This window comes from Lynx rufus, unplaced genomic scaffold (assembly GCF_022079265.1).
Source record: "Lynx rufus isolate CCGP_SWC_20201006 ecotype Redwood Valley unplaced genomic scaffold, mLynRuf1.p SCAF_3, whole genome shotgun sequence".
NCBI classification, from domain to species: Eukaryota; Metazoa; Chordata; class Mammalia; order Carnivora; family Felidae; genus Lynx; species Lynx rufus.
In genome coordinates this window covers 200,201,698-200,219,011 of record NW_025814845.1, presented here as the reverse complement: position 1 = coordinate 200,219,011, position 17,314 = coordinate 200,201,698, and the positions used below count along the sequence as shown (strand labels likewise).

At 44.4% G+C, this 17,314-nt stretch overlaps 1 protein-coding gene across 1 annotated transcript in view; it reads right to left on the bottom strand.

The window, feature by feature from the left end:
- The window catches only part of CSMD1 (CUB and Sushi multiple domains 1), a 1,672,960-nt gene that overhangs the window by 9,078 nt on the left and 1,646,568 nt on the right, over window positions 1-17,314 (bottom strand). The window contains exons 62-70 of the mRNA XM_047092364.1: window positions 16,763-16,936; window positions 16,300-16,473; window positions 14,283-14,356; window positions 11,552-11,663; window positions 8,965-9,144; window positions 7,635-7,679; window positions 4,951-5,112; window positions 2,159-2,271; window positions 1,491-1,578 (exon numbers count right to left, since the gene is read on the bottom strand). Coding sequence (XP_046948320.1) covers window positions 1,491-1,578; window positions 2,159-2,271; window positions 4,951-5,112; window positions 7,635-7,679; window positions 8,965-9,144; window positions 11,552-11,663; window positions 14,283-14,356; window positions 16,300-16,473; window positions 16,763-16,936 — 1,122 coding nt within the window. The remainder of the gene's footprint in view (window positions 1-1,490; window positions 1,579-2,158; window positions 2,272-4,950; window positions 5,113-7,634; window positions 7,680-8,964; window positions 9,145-11,551; window positions 11,664-14,282; window positions 14,357-16,299; window positions 16,474-16,762; window positions 16,937-17,314) is intronic.

Genomic DNA, 17,314 nt, shown 5'->3' with positions numbered 1-17,314 from the left:
CAATGCATTTACTCTATGTCATTACCTCAAAATAACATCGCCCAATTTAAAGTACCACTGCTCACATTGTAATTTAAAGCTCTTCTAGTTTGAGCTACTGCATTTGGAATGGTGGCATTAGAGTAGTTTACGATTGATTACTCTTTTTGGTAGGGTTTTTATTTTAAATATAATAATACACAGGTCGGTATATGTTTCCTTTGGAACCCCTCAGTATCTTGGTAAGAGTCTTATGAACTGAGTCGTGAGTGATAATCGTCACAAAATATTATACCCCTGTGCCTCTGAAAGGCAGCTCAGAGGTCAAAGCCTATATGGATATAATGTTCCCCCCCAAATTATTATGTTAATAGTGTTCTACAAGTAGGGTATAAAGTAGTCTATGTTGTTCAGGAGAAATGGGATGCTAATCGCATTACAAACATGTGTTTTCTCATCCCCGTCGGCAGTGACAACCGCAGCGACTCTCGTGTGCAAAGAGCTTCTGCGTGCACAAAGTGAACGCTTTCCGCTGTCTCTTAATCTTCCCGACCACCCATAAGGGACTTCCCCGCTGAGATGTCAGATGAAGACAGGCCCAAGAAGATTCTAACTCCTCCTCGATTACAAAACTAGCTGGTAGATGGGGGAAGAGTCTAACCTAGTGAATTTTTTTTTCACATATTTTCTTTCTCCGATAACTAAGGTAGAAATCAAGTAGCAGAGAAAGATCGGAAACAGGGAAGGAGGATCTATCTGTCTATCTGCAGTAAACTTTTTCTTCCTGTAGAAGTCATGCGCCTCTCTCCCCGTCAATATACGGTCCTCACTTCTTTAGTGAAATGTACTGAAATAGACTGCTTCTTATTAAATGTGACACATTGCATAAAACTATTGATTTAAGCAACTCTGATAGTCATGTGAGGTGCACGAGGAAGAGTTTTCCACACTTGACCGGCTGGAATCTCTAAAGGCAGAGTCTCTGGGCAGAGTCAGCTTGTCCTTCTCTGCCTGGACACCTCCCGAATGGAGGGCCCTGGTGTCTGTTTCTACTGTTCCCCAGAATAACTGCTTTAAAAATCTGATGTTCTGATCATTAAAAATGGAAAACCTTTGTTGCCATAATATACGTTTCTTAGAAGTTAAAGATTTTTCCGTGCTTTCTTGGTTACTCCGAGTCCGTCTTCTAATTTTCTTAGGGCTATGTAGTTTACTTAGTTCCTTAATTGAGCTTTACCTTTGCTTCACTGTCTCCGTGTTTTTAGTATCTCTTCATATAGTAAGGATACTAGTTCCATATCTGGCCTACATACTGCATTCTTCCAGCTCTGTATTTGTCGGTTCTGCTGTGCCCAGCACTTCTTTTCCGTTCTGTTGTAAAACACGGTTGTCTCTCCTGATACTTTTGTTTATGTTTCCTCCAAGGTCGTGGCCTTTCCATTTCTTTTCAGCACAATAACGTGAAGGCCAAGTTGACATGTGCTTTAAAAAAATAACATGCAAGCATTTACCTTGCCTTTCCAGCTTGAATTTTCCGAAGTCTTTTCCATGAATGTCACCTTGAAAAGTAAATCCTCCCCTTTCAAGTCCTGATGACACCTGATGTGCATGAAGAAGAGAAAAACAATGCATGGCGGGGATTAATAATACTCTGTTCTGTCATAATAGAACTGTATTCTCACAGCTAGATAGTACAGGTTAAATATGGTGTCTTGTGTCCTTCCTTCCAGTGACACGTCAGTAGTTAAAAACTGGAAAAGACACATGTGAACGAGGACTAACATAAATCCTCACTATTTCATTTTCACCACGAAACAGGTAGTAAAATCGAGAACATGTGCATGGGTTGTAAAGGGGGACAGATACAGGAATTCACATACAACCTACGTCATGTTAAACTCACTTTGTGACACACTCTTGGCTGGGGAGCATCACATGAGGCCGCATACCCTTATGTCGGACAATGAGTCGGCACACAAACGATGGTTAACTTGCAAAGAAAGATATTAGTGGCACTTGTTAAATTTCTATCTGGGAATGACTTTTTCTTTAGAACTGTCAGAGCGGTTACGCAATGGCCATGTTCAGACTTTGGGGTGGAATGTGGGGTTACATACAGGACGTGGGTCTAAGTGCCTGTTCTGTGCCTGTGTGACGACCGTTCACAGGAAGTACTTACATAGCCATCTAGTCCCCAGTTGTCATTTTCAAACTTGCTTACAAAAATGTCTGCGGGACCTTTAATTTGGAAAGCCTTCAGAAGTAAGTGAGCTTCTTCCTTCTTGTAAACACCTACGGAAAATCAAAGTCAGTTATTCTTACATTGGTGGATTTCACAAGGGTTAATAACTCAGGCGTTCAATCCGTTTGATTTGGAATACAGTACAGAGAGGACAATATCAGAAGTAATGGAAATTATTGCTGTTATTTTTATATTTGAGCCTCAGTACTTCTGTTTTCCACGTACCCATCCGCTGCATTGCATTCGACGTCTTTATCCCACAGAAAGAATAAAGGTTATACACACTCAGTTATATTATTGTTTTAATCTAGCTTTTTAAATTCATATTTTGGTCATTTGTGAGGACAAAGAGACCCCAGCCAGAAGCCCTAATATGGCTAGCTCTTGTTTTGTTTTTGATGTTTTTTTTGAGAGAGAGAGAGAGAGAGAGAGAGAGAGAGAGAGAGAGAGAGAATGGAGGACGGGCAGAGAGGGGGGAGACACAGTATCGGAAGCAGGCCCCAGGCTCCGAGCTGTCAGCACAGAGCCCGACTCGGGGCCCGAACTCAAGAACCGGGAGAACATGACCTGAGCCGAAGTCGGATGCTCGACTGACTGAAACCCAGGTGCCCCTAAATATGGCTCCTTCTAAAGACAGAGTGAACAGCACGGTGAGCGGAACGTGCCGAGCATCCCTGAGTAGCCGGTGCGGTTCTGGGCAGGACAGACCGCACAGTCACACCTCTCGGCCTCCCGTGAGGCGGCGAGAATGACACTTAACAGTACGGCCCAGAGATGAGGTGACGTGGCGAGGCGCAGGTGGGGACTGCGCTGACAGCCAGAGCTCACTCTCCACCCCATGGAGGAAGTAGGTAAATAAGTAAACAAACAAGTACTAAACGAATAATAACCTAAAACCAAAATGTCCTCCGTGCCGAGAACACGGGGTCAAAGGAAGATGCTGCTGCCCGTTCCAGAAAACGCGGCCGTGAGCTACTAATTCACACTAACTGCAAACTAACTAGAGAAGCTAATCTCTACTGTCCCAGGACTCGGTCTCCGCTGGCGGGCACACGGGGTGGAGGGGAACCAGTGGGGCCCAGCTGACAAGAGGGACTGCCCTGGGCCTTCTGGGCTGGTCTTCCTCCCGCCCTCAGCAGCTCCGTGTTGTTGGCATTGCACCCAACCTCTAAAACTCTGAAGCCCAGGGCTACACGCTCTAGGGAGACGTAATGAAATACGGTCTCATGTGGCAAACAGCCACCCCCACAGGGCCTCAGTTTGGCCGTGGCTGGCTCTGCACGCTCTGCCTTCCTCCTCCCTCCCTCTTCGGGGAGCCACCTTCTTTGAGAAAGGAATAAATCCAAACTCTACCAGGAGAATGATTAAGCCAGGCAGCTGGGGAAGACTGAGGGATCTGGACATTTAAAAAAGTTCCTGGGTGGGTTTTGATGACGGGTACCTTTGGGCACGTGGCCTAATCACTTTTCCACTTATAGGTTCAACGTAGGAAGTCGCGTGTGGCTGCGAGACCGTGGGCTCACAGATAGGCGCCTGCTAAGCCTCTCGGAGTTGAAATGATTTCGCTTTTCCTCAATCCACAGTATGTATATTGGGACGTTTTCCACTTCCAGGAAGCAGGAAAGGGGAATGTGAGGAAGGGGGGGGATCTTGAGCCGCCATCATACTTTCCAGTGGCTGGAGAAAGAGCAGGTGCCATTCGGGGCCCCTTGGTATTCAGGCCCAGGGCTGGGCCTTGAGAATAGCTCAGAGAAAATCCCTACCCTCCTGGAGTTGGTCTATAGACAAGGATACATAGCTGTGAGAAGTGAAATAAATGAGAAGATTTTAAAAGACATTATATAGTCAGAAAGGTGATACCCTTATTAAGAGTGTGGACTCGGGGCGCCTGGGTGGCGCAGTCGGTTAAGCGTCTGACTTCAGCCAGGTCACGATCTCGCGGTCCGTGAGTTCGAGCCCCGCGTCAGGCTCTGGGCTGATGGCTCGGAGCCTGGAGCCTGTTTCCGATTCTGCGTCTCCCTCTCTCTCTGCCCCTCCCCCGTTCATGCTCTGTCTCTCTCTGTCCCAAAAATAAATAAACGTTGAAAAAAAAAATTAAAAAAAAAAAAAAAAAAAGAGTGTGGACTCGAGGTTCCAAGTGCTGAAATCCTGATTTCTGAGTTCAAATTCTACCTCTACCAAAGCACCTTAGCAAAGACACTTCATTTTTCTGGGTCTCTCTCTCTCTCTCTATTTCTCTCTTTTATCATCAGTAAAGAATGTGTCTGATAAAGATGCTCATATCATAGGACAGATGTAAGAATGAGGAAGATAATATATGTTAAGTACATAAAATGGGGTCTGGCCTATAAATTAGAGCTGCTTTTATTTTAACAGCAGGATGACAAATAAATCTCATGAGGACCGTGAGTTGAAAACAAGGATACTGACACAATGAAGTTTGGAGACATGTAGCTCTGGATATAAATCTTACATCTTTGACTTAGTATGTCACGTGCATAATCGCAAGCACATTAATTAGCTTTTCTGGGCTGGTTCTGTAATCTTTAAAAATGAGAATACCAACCTACCATGGCTATCGAGAGGATCCCATGAGACACAGCTTATGCAAAGCCAATGTAATTTTAATGAGCATTTAATAAATGGTAGCTCCCTCCTCTGTGAGGAGATAAAGGGTCTGCCTCGGCCCACATTCTTCGTTGAGGAAAATGAAACTCCTCAGGGCCTACCTGTCAATTTCAGCTCCACCTGCGAGGCTTCGAGGAAGGTCGCGTTCACCTTACTACTTGTTGCGTTGAACCAGTCAACTGTTAGAGTTGCAGGTTGTCTTTTCCCTAAATATTCATAATATCCCTTCCACACTGAATTGATAAAAAATACATCTGAAGGAACTGTGGGGGGGGAAGAAACCAGAGGAATGTTAGCTCACACAGAAAAATCAAATTTAGATATTCTACAACACAGAGGCATAATACGTGTTGAGTGAGAGATCACAGATCATGACGGTGATGAGGACAGAGATGACCTATCCCAGGCCCTCTATGGCATGTATGCGATGGAAATGGAATGGGGAGGGAGACTGCTGTGAGATGCACCCCCACGTCTGTGTGTTGATTTGTGGGAGAAATACTTTAGGTGCCAAAACGTTCCTTTTTTAACGGAGCTGCCAAGGCCAGAGGGTGCGGTGAACCAGAGCGACTGATATGGGGTGAGGTTATTGTGTCTAATAATAAGATGTTAGACTGACCCGGGAAACCACGACCGGTTGTTCGTTAACATCCAGGTCGACTCTTTGGAAGACACAGAAAGCTCAGAGAGCTGGCACGTATCATCCACCAGGAACTGCCTGCCCTCAGAAAGCTTGCACGTCAAAGCGCCAGTAAAGGGCGCTCACCCAGCTCATAAAGACACAAGTGCTCGGGGGCGGGAGGTCTTTATCTCACAAGGAGATCCCAACCCACCCACCCACGCTCTTCTATTCTTGTGAAAAACATCCCTGATTGCTAAGAAAGTTAGAGGCAACGATGTCAAATGCCATGGATGTACGTAAAGATGCATTTCTCCCTAAATCAAGTTTTTTAGCGAATCCACTTGCTGGAACCAATTTCTAGGACACACATAGACTATCTACGTTCATGTGCCCCTTTCAGCGCAACTGGCCATCGTCCTGTCTTGCCAGCTCAGCTGTGCCTATGAAACCGAGCCCAGCTAGGGAGGCAGCCAAGAAGGAGCGAGCGTCGGCCCTTCCCGTGGCTCTCAGTAGACTCAGCTTGCAATCATAGTGCCTTTTACAAGTTTAGGAAAGGTTAAAAACTACGATACCAACACGACATCGCACACATCTGCTTATTGATAAGGGACGTTCAACATGTCTGCCTGTCTATCAGTGGCCGTTTTGGGGCCCAGTTTTCAGGCAAACCTGAAAAGACTGTATTTTCCTTCACTAAAATTAACAGGCTTTAGAATCCTATCAGGGTTGTTTTCCCTACGTGAGAATGTACCCACTCGGCTGAAGCTATGAATGTAGTGGTTCCAGCCTGTCACTGACGAGTGGCTCATGTTGGTGTATCAGAGGAATGGGTCATGCCTGACTGGGTGCAGGAAGGTGTAACCAGCGTCCCAGAGCTGGCTTGCTTGTATCAACATGGCCATCGGCAATGTGGTGACGGTGATCCCTGGGGGCCTTCTCATCTGCTCTGTTGCTGCTGGTTTGCAGCGTGACACGACAACCGCAAGCGGAGATTTGTTACGACGCGCTACCTCGACAGACAACCACAATTAGCAAGTCCCCTCGGAGGGAATGAGAAAAGGTGGACGGATGAGGATGGAAGCACCTTCAAAATAAAGTATGCAAGTATCTCAATATCTGAAACAAAAAAATAAGCAAACAAAAACAGAACAAACACACCATCACAGCAACAGATTGTGTTTCCTTTCACTGAGGACAATGTTGTCTGGATAAAGGCTATTGATTTCCGTATTCGGTTTGTAAATAACATTTGAATAGCGATTTTAAGAAGGAGTTTTCACACTTCAGGCGTACGTTGGAAAAATTCCTTTCATCGTGTCGGGACGTTGGCCCGGCTGAGACTGCGGTGTTTTAACACAGCGTTGTGACTCAACGAGAGCGTTACACATACGGTTTCCGCATCTGATGTCAGGACAGACCTTCCTGTCTAAAAGATCGGTGTTCAAAGTCGAATAAGGAAACTACTAGGGAAATGACCTTATATATGTATGCAAGTTTTCTATATCTGTTAAAAAAAAAAAGGTTGACTTACATTGTAAGTTGGGGACATAATGCATGATGAAAAGAGTCTCTATAACACAGAGGATTTGGAGCAGTAAGCATGTCGCTTAGGAAACAGGACTGCATCTTTCGATTTTCTGTGTGATGCATCTAGCAAGGCACCACATACAACAAAAAGCAATAATTAACACGTTGGGAGGCAGAGGATGCCTGGATTATGGAGATACGGGGGGAAAAATGGAGCTCTACATCCGATCGGCTCAAGGTAACAGCTGACGTTGTCCCAATGCCTCATTCACATCAGCTTCCGGTTTAGAGGAAAGAATCGCAACCCTCTTTATAAGGCTCTCCATTATATCACATCCTATGATCAACAGTTCGAGTCCGTTTCTGCCCACACAATGCCCGAGGCACCTTTTAATGAAACCGTGTGTGATCGTGCCGCAGGTTCTCGTCTTAAGTAAAGTGTTGTCATTCCGTTAACAAACCACCGTCAGGAAAGAAAGAAATGTGCGTGGGCTCGGCGCGCTAGGTGGCTGGATCGCTAACCCGCTCATGGTCTAGTGGAGTCGGAAGTTTGCATGTTAAAATCTGTTTCCCTGTACAGAGTAGAGAACAAATCGCTTATGTGGTTGAGATCTAGGACTGTTCTGGAATACAAACCTGGAGTTTTAGTAACTGTCTCATTAACTTCTCCCACTCCTTTACCTACAAGTAAAAAGACAAATTATCATTTTCAAAAACATTTATTTTTGAATAAGTTTGAAAAAATGTCAAATTGAGGCAATTTTCCTTTCTCCAGATTGCTTGAAGGTACAAAATAGGAATGTCTTCTACATATCCATTTAAACCCCTACATTCACAGCAGAGTATCCTTTGTGTTTGTCAAAAAAAACCGGAGCTTAATGGTGAAAACCAGTGCAGCTGTGACAGGTGCATGTCTGTGTGGTGTGCTACAACAGAGAGCCTTGCAAACGAGGGTGGTTGATATCCATTTTCTCGATCCTATTTGGGATATGCTAGCCGCCAGTGAAAGGTGGCTTACAGAACATCTAAGATTTCGTAGCCTCTCTTGACTTTCCAAGTCCTCACCCAAATCAACGGAAGTACAAATCGATAGATATTGAATAACACCAAATTGTTTCCCTTGCAGGACGTTTACTTTTGTCTATCACGTTGGATTTAACTCAAAATCTCTTAGCATTTATAGGTCTGCATCAAACTACAAACTACGTTTTTAAAGTTCGCGTTCTTCTGCATCTGATGGAGAAGGGCAAGGGAGACAAGAATTCCTAACTTGGAAATATAAATAGGCTTCCAGAGAGTAAAACTAAAGTCACAGATTTTATCACACTCCATATTTAATGTTTATGCCATGTAGTATTTGATGCGTGTGTGATCTGTGTTTGGTGGGGAATCTCAAAGTTCAGCTGTCATCAGATCTGACCCTGTCTTAGGGCTCTCATTTGTAAGTACACAAATACGTGGGTAATTGATGCATCACCTTCGTGCCAATCGCTTTTGTAATTTGAACCAATGTAAAGAATACACAGATGTATATCCTGCCACCAAACAGCCTGTGGTCTTAAAAATAACGGCTTCGTTTATATATCCACCAATCCTGGGTGATATTTGCCCATTTTCATAAAAAAAAATACATTTTCCAAAAATATGGTGTGTATTATTGGCCTTTTAGCGCATGATGCTTTTCTTGAACCAGACAGCTTTTCTCTGTGGCTTCAAGTGTGACTAGCAAATAGTAAAACCTACATGTCTACTTAGACTATGCCTCCGTTGTACCAAACACTTACTACGCACACGTTCACACACACAGCTCACCACATGAAGCACAGATTCAGCTGGGGTGACCGACATCACTTCCATGAGGCTGTTTACTTATGGATCTTACGACGGAAGCTAGCCCGATGGGCAGCTGATGCTCCTGCTAGGGGCTCGGCAGGGAGGGGCGTTCACTCCCTCCTCAGCGACTTACTTTTACAGACAGGCGATTTTCCCGTCCACCTCATATCTGCTTTGCACGTCCTGTGCTCAGACCCGGCCGCGAGGAAGAACCCCGGATGGCAGGTGTACACCAAGGTGTAACCGAAGGTGGGGAGGTCTATCGCTCTCACGTCCGCGTGGGCTGGCGTTTCTGGCTGTCTGCAGGCGTGGGCTGAAACGGCACGCGTTCTGTTAGGAAGCACTGGCACTTTGCGTAAGATAGAGTTAGAGTCTAAAGAAATCAGGAACTGCGGCAAAATTTGGAAGTGGCTGCAAAGTCAGGTTGCAACTTAAAATTGAGAGTATGGTAGGTATCTTGAAATATCCCCAATATTCCCTGAAACTTTTAACATCATGAAAACTTGGGATTTGCCAGCTCTCCCTCCCTATCCTTCCCTCCCTGCCCCCTCCTCTCTCTACTCTCCCTGTCTGCATATAAGTAAGTGTGTGTAATTAATTACGTGTAGAAATTTAGAATATAAATCAGAGCGCTGAAATAAATAGATCACTTCTGATATACTATTAAGATAAATGATATGTCACATTTCCTTAAAAGACCATCCCTATAAGCTAAACACACACAGATCGGCACAGGTATAGAAATACACTTTTTTAAAATTTATATTTCATTTTAATTTTTGTAAGTTTATTTATTTATTTTGAGAGGGAGAGAAGGAGACTGACAAGATGGGTGGAGAGAGGCAGAAAGAGAGGGAGCGAGAGAGAATCCCAAGCAGGCTCCGCACGGACTGTGCAGAGCCCAATGCGGGGCTTGAACCCACGAACCGTGAGATCAGGGTCTGAGGTGAAGTCAAGAGTTGAATGCTTAACCAACTGAGCTACCCAGGCACCCCTTCAATTTTTATTTTAAACAGACTGAGAGAGAAAGAGAGAGAGAGAAAGAGAGAGTGCACATGTGCAAGAGAGGGAGGAGCAAAGGGAGAGAGAGAATCCCAAGCAGGTTCCACACTGTGTATGGACCCCTACTCAGGGCTCGATCCCACGACCCTGGGATCACGACCTGAGCCCAAATCAAGAGTTGGATGCTCAACCAACTGAGCCACCCAGCCTGCCCCACAAAAAAGAAATATGCCTTGATTTTTGTCTGATGGCAGCTAACAAGGCTGTTATTGAGTTAATTCAATAATTTTGGTAAAAATTTGATTTATGTTTAGAAAGCTGAGTGCAATGTTATAGATTCTTACTTCTCTTAAAATGTAATTTAGGAGTAAGTAAGATTGCAATGTTTAAATCTCAAGTAACTTCTTACGTATGTCTCAAGAAATGGACTTCTTCGCAGATGATTATAAAACAAGTTGACAACATTAAAATTATGAATGCAACTGTTTTAAGTATCATACTATTTTCTGCTTCAGCAAACTTTCAACATACGAATACCTGATATTAGCAAGCTCCAAGATCCACGGACACAAACACACACGTGTTTGTATACGTACATATACACAGACATACAAGTCTATATGCAAATATATATACACATATATATGCATATCTGTGCACACATAATATCCACATATATCATTTGACTAGAGTATTAGAGATGGTAGCTTTGAATTAAATATACACCTGATAATACTGATAAATACACAAAAATCACATTTTATACACCATTAAAAGAATTTTTCATGACATTCTTTTTTTGATTCTCTTATTTAACACAGTAAGATTAAAATTTTTTATTTCATTAAGCTGATAGAGGGTGAAATACTGACTTATGAATCGTTCCCACAATATCTTTTCTATTTCTCATGATTAAGTCACAAAATAAAATTTTATCCTACATAACAATTTGAATGATAAATTCATATGGACTTCAAAAATAACGTTTAAGGGGCGCCTGGGTGGCTCAGTCGGTTGAGCGTCCGACTCTTGATTTGGGCTCAGGTCATGATCCCAGGGTTGTGGGATCAAGACCCATTTCAGGCTCCACACTGAGCTTGGAGCCTGCTTGAGATTCTCTCTCTCTCTCTCTCTCTCTCTCTCTCTCTCTCTCTCTCTCTCCCCCCCCCCCACCGCCCTCTCCCCTGCTCACTCTTTCTCTAAAATAAAAAAATAACATTTAAGATATTTCTACTAATATCATGACATATTTCATGATCCATTTTACCCTCTCTTTAATAATCTGATGTAAACATTCTAGAAGAATAATAGCATGGATAAGAACGTTTCCTTTCTGTGAGTGTTACCGATGTCATTCACTTGTGTTTGGTTTAGGGCATGTTCTCAGACCTTAGCGTGCCCCAGTATCACCCGCAGAGCTGGGTGATGATAGCGTGCTGTCCTTCCTTTTTGCTCCCACTGGGGTTCCAGCCCCTGAGTTTCTGATTCCCAAAGTCTGGGGCCACAGCTTGAGAATTTTAATCACTACCCAACTCCCAGGTGACGCTGATGCTGCTAGTTCTAGGGAATCAAACTCTGAGAAATTCTGGTCTAGGGAATTAGAAATGATCAAACAAACAAAAATCAGGCAATTCCTCATTATTTCCCTTGAGGGCAAACGCCTCCCAGAGGTTCGAGAACACATAGGCTGTGGCTGCAGTGGAAGAAATCACACTTACGTATACATTCTGTCTGTATTCCACTCCAAGTTAAATTTGCCAGGCAAGTCCGAGTCGTAGAACCTTGGATGTGGTAACCTTTTCTGCACCTGAAAAACACGGTGCTTCCAACCTAGAGAGGAAATCCAACATGGGCTTCAGAGGCGGAGTGGACGTGCGAGATACAATGTCATCACGCCGGAAAGCTCATTCCAGGGTAAGATACGCGAGTGACATCTCTCTTCCATGTCAGGCCATTGTTTGAGCCAGCATGGACGTTTCAACTGCGTGTTATGGCTGAGTTGCTCAATGCACGAGGTGAGGATACAGGCAGGTGCAGAGAACTGTGCTCATTTAAGAGGGAGTTTACTTGGGTGATGAAAGAACGCTTTTTCTCTTTCCTTTTGGCCCTCTGTGTCTTCAGATTGTAATAATTTTTTTCCCTTTTCCATTATTTCCTGCTATCCCTATTTAAGGTGTTGGCTTTACCCAATTGCTTTTGTTGACACTGCTGGGGATTGGCCAGCTCTTGCTCTATCGTAGAATCTCTCGAAACTCAGTCTATCCTCCTGAAGCAGCAGATACTTGGACTCTTTATTGCCACCCGCATGCCTGAAGTATCTTCCCAATAGACCTTCACAACCTCCCCTACCTCCCCCCCCCTTAGTTGTTGATATCTTGCTAACTTTCACTTCTGCACATTCTTTCCTGACCTTCCAAGGATGCATCATATGCTTCTTACTGCAATGTCCTAGAAGCACCTGTATGTTTATCTACTTCCCCAACTTAACTGGAAATGCCTTGAAGGGAAGGTTCCCAGTGGTCTGTAGACATGTTTTTTGCGGATCATTGATGGTCATGTGTTGAAGGGAATCAATGATCTCTCCTGGTCACCGATCACTTATATCCGGGACATGCAGGTTGGGGAGAACAGAAAACGGAAGAGAAGTACGCTCACAGAAAGGTGGTCTACACCTGGAAGGCAGCTTCGCACACCCTGTGGTTCGGAATGGGACCAAGTGGGTTCCTAAGGCATGAATTATGAAGCCATGTAAGTGCACAGGTGAAGAGTGCACCCTGATTCTTGCTCAGAGGATTCAAACCAGGTCCTTAATTCCTCTACATGTGTCTTCCCATCTGGGTCAGTCCCTATCTCCCTCATTGGGATTTTGGGGAGAAGAACTATGAGTAAAACATGGGGCAATAGTTGCTGCACTGAATAGTGATGAAGCGTGTCAGAAAAAAAATAAAAAATAAACAAGCTGTTCCTTACCAATGGCACCTGAAAGTAGAGATTGGAATTTATACAGAAAAAAAAAAAATCAAATTTTTTTGATTCTCTGCCCGCCGGAGACTGGAGGGCAGCATTTAAATTGCGTAATGAACACAGCATGACAAGGGATGCTCTAAAACCGAAGAGGCTCATTCTGCGTGAGCATGTTGCAGAACGCAGTGCTGAAGAAAACAAAACTCTGTTATATTCACACCTTAATGTGTCCTGATGAAAACGAAAGAAGAAACAAGAAACATTTTGGGACGATTCCTCTGACAGGGTTAGCCATCTCCTTAAACGATGGCGTCTGTGTCTTTAAAGTATTAGCAAATCTTGCTTTTGGATCCAACCTATCATTCTTATTAGTGTAACTTGATTTTGTCATCAGAGGAGCGAGAAATTTATCCATTCCTATTAGTTTCTTAAGATAGATCCCAGGCATAGGATGCCGAGTGTAGTCACTAAATGTGGACTTCACGTGGGCTCTTTGAGGGCAGATAAGGAACCCGTGGGGGGTCAGTGAGAGCATTACTCAGTATAGTATTTGCAGGCCTTGCCGTATATGTGGCATGACATTTCTACACGCCAGTAAGCATTTCCCTGAGGACTGGGCCACATTTGACACCTAACATAAAATACGCCAGATTGTGCCTCATAGGTACCTATGACAAGTTCCTCTGGGGGATGTAGGAATGCCGTCAGGAAGTAGCCAAGGTGTGTTAGAGCCAGCCAAGAAAGAATATGTTAGGTTTCAGGAAAGCCTCAGTGAAGTGGCTGAAGAAAAAAGGCTTTTTATTCTTAATTAGTGGGCTCTCTAACTTGAATGCACTACACATATTTAACTGTGGCTTTCAAAGCCATCTCATCATCGAGCTGTGAAGTCACTTGATCACTTAAGATGGTGGAAACATTTTATTTCAAGGTTCATTACCTCCCAGTTTTGGTTATTCCTCTAATACTACCTAACGTGTTAATGTACTTTTTATTTAAAAAGTCAAACGAACGTCAAACGTGATATCAAGTATGCAAACAGTTCATACACAGAGGTGGCGTGGAAAAGAAATATCACAAAGTAAGCCTACTAGCTGAGGAGGCTGAATGCGTTTTCTTCTGTTTTTGTCTCTAAAACCTAGTATTATTTGCCCACGATGCATCGGGTCACTGAACAGGGTATTGTTACGTGTAGCTATTCAGTGACCAGTCACTCTGGAGAACTGCCGTGACAGTTCAGCGAACAAAAAACATCACGTCATGCAAACTTCCAAGTAGAAATCAATATGACAATTGCTACTGTGTGAATTAAGATGCATCCAGCTATCCCAATTTTGACAGTTAAAATATCACGTGGGCATCCTCTCCGAATCCACGTATCTCCACAAACATACGATGAATCAGGGTACGTGAAACCATGCGCACATGTTCGAGTGTCAATTGCATTTTATACTTACAGAGAAACAGTGCGAAATAAAAATGGAATACCTCATATCCTCTGGAGCTATTCTGTATTCCAAAGTGTGGAGTGCCGGGGTCTGGGCAGCTGTTATGAGCTGGATCTGAAGTGCACATAAAAACAAAACAAAACAGGGGCGCCTGGGTGGCGCAGTCGGTTGAGCGTCCGACTTCAGCCAGGTCACGATCTTGCGGTCCGTGAGTTCGAGCCCCGCGTCGGGCTCTGGGCTGATGGCTCAGAGCCTGGAGCCTGTTTCCGACTCTGTGACTCCCTCTCTCTCTGCCCCTCCCCCGTTCATGCTCTGTCTCTCTCTGTCCCAAAAATAAATAAACGTTGAAAAAAAAAAAAAACCGAAACAAAACAAAGAGCGCCAGATACGGTTACTCTAGGGACTCTAACATGTTTACTCAAAGGTCATAAAAATTTGAGAAAACTGGGGGGGTCTGGGTGGCTCCGCTGGTTAAGTGCCCGACTCTGGATTTCGAGTCAGGTCATGATCTCACGGTCTCGAGATCGAGCCCCGCATAGGGCTCTGCGCCGAGCCCGGAGTCTGCTTGGGATCCTCTCTCCTTCTCTCTCTACCCCTCCCCTGCTCATTCCCTCCCTCTCCCTCTCTCTCTCTCTCTCTCTAAAAATAGATAAACTATAAAAAATTGAGAAAATTATATTTTGGCAGATATGTTTTGCATTAAAGTTAAAAATCAAAGTAAATTGCTATTTTCATCTTCTTTTCAGACTTCTTTAGGTATTCCTCTTTAGTTCTTTATCAGATTCTAAATTGCTCTGTGTATTATTTTCTGTATCAGAATGAACACTCTTTTCCATTTTCTGGTCAGACATAGTATACTGGTTGGTCCACTAATATGCTGTCTTCAATAATTATTATGATCCCTCGGTTCTTAAGGAGTTCACTAGTGGTCATCTCTTTCAGTCATCCATTACGTGATTGCAAATTTCTTGAGTTAATTTTCCTCGAGACTTCAAAATGGGAAATATATTTAGTGCTTCAAAGTTGAGGCATAGGGTAGACCAAAAGTGACATTTCTCTCCCCAAAAATGTAGGACTTGAGCAATGAGGAGCGTGTAGCTTTATTATTTGCTGCTCTCTAGATGCTCGTATGAAAAAAATTACCTAACTTACAAAACAAATTGTTTTCGAGAGAAACTAACCTATTGGAAGGAAGAAAACCATTTCTTAGTATAGAGATAGGAACCGTGTAGCAACGGTTTAAATGAAATAGCAGTAAACATGTCTATTAATAAAAAAAAAAAAAGGCAGTGCTTCAAGGAAATTATTCCTGAAGCTCTTTGTGTTTAAGTAGTAATCAGTCAATTTCTTAGAAACCATGACTATAGATCATTAATTGTTTACTACAAAGATGCAGAACATCTACTCCTTGGCTCAGTACAGCTGGTGAAGAAATTAACCCATCAATCAACATGAATCTGCAGCCATGAGGTATGAAGAAAATTGCTCTTAACAGAAATAAAGGGTAATGTTTCTCTGCCACTAAGAATTTGACTTTTGACAAATACAGCTTGCATCTGAATCCTTTCTAGGAGACAGAAATGCAACATAAAAAGGCAGGGCTTAAATCATATGGAAAGCGTCTTCTGACTCATAAGTCTCGTTGCCATATTCCAAGGTCACCAGAACGTCGTGCCCGACTCCTTCCACCACTGCTGGTGTGGGTGGGTCAGTAGGGACTGGCCAGTGAAGACAGACTGGCACCAAGGGGACGACGCCCAAACAACAGCCAGGCCGTCTTCCCGGTAATGGTGGCTTTGGAGAAGGGCAATGACGGTGTCTTCAACAAAGCTGTCTTTCCCTGAAAGAATGCTCCTGCCGCTTGAGGTGCAGACAGGGAAACAAGACCTGAATTCAAGTCCAAAGTTGATCTGTAGGGTTTAATCGGAGTAGCCGACGAGGGCTTGCCCAACGAACCATCTGTGGGCACAGGATCTGTGAAGCCACAAACGATCCCATTTTAGCGAGCGGGTCCCCACCCCCGAACACCCTCGGGGTGGTCTTGCCAACGTTCCTACCGATGCAGGTGGGCTGGGTGCCGCTCCACGTGCCGTCGGCCTGGCAGGTTCTTCTCGAGGACCCCACCAGTATGAAGGGAGGTTTGCACTGGAAGAAGACTTCAGATTTATAGGTGAAGCTTTTGCCACTGAGCCGCCCCTCCGCGGGGGTGCCGGGGTCTCCGCAGAACACAGCTGTTGGAGACAACAAGGCAGTCAGCCAACAATAGGAGCCGCCGCATCGGGTCAGCCCACTCGGGTCGTGGAACTAGTGTCCGCGAAATCTTTGGGGACGACTATTAAACTGGGAAATGACCGAGGGGCAGAATGCGCATTTGAGCGGGGAGGTCTCAAGCGTGAACGTTTGCATATGGTAGCATGGCTACAGAGGACACGTCGCTGTTCTCCTCACACCGGGAGCTGAGGGTGCTCCTCATGGTCCAGTGCAACGTGACCCAGGAACAAGCATTACTGGGGGACTTACGTAGGCACTGGGGCACCTCCCCTTTCCACACCCCACGGCCTTCGCAGGAAAGGATGGCGGAGTGAGAGGGCTGGAAGCCGTCCACGCAGCTGTAACTGATGCTGGACCCCCAGTGGAAATCTGCTCCCTCCACCTTCCCGTGCTGTACTTGAGGAGGCTGGCCACACGTGACAGCTGTTTCAAAGAACAGACCAGACTGAACATCCGGAGCATCCGCCACGACCCTAACACTCACAGGTTGCACGTTTTAATTCTACCCGCATCACAAAGGACATCTACACAGGGTTGTTTTCTTTTAATACGAGAATTATTGAGGCAGACAGCACATCGAGATCATAAAACTTTTCTCCAGTATTTCTTCATTAATTTAGATCAAGTCCATAAGAGCACAGCAAAGTCACAACATACCACACGGTGGAAGAAAGCAGGGTTGAACATGACATTCTCAATACGTACAAGGCCAAGAAGGGAAGAAATACTCGTATTCAATGTATGTCTTTTCATGATGGTTCTCAACAACAAATCAAATCTGGGCTTGCTTATATGACATGA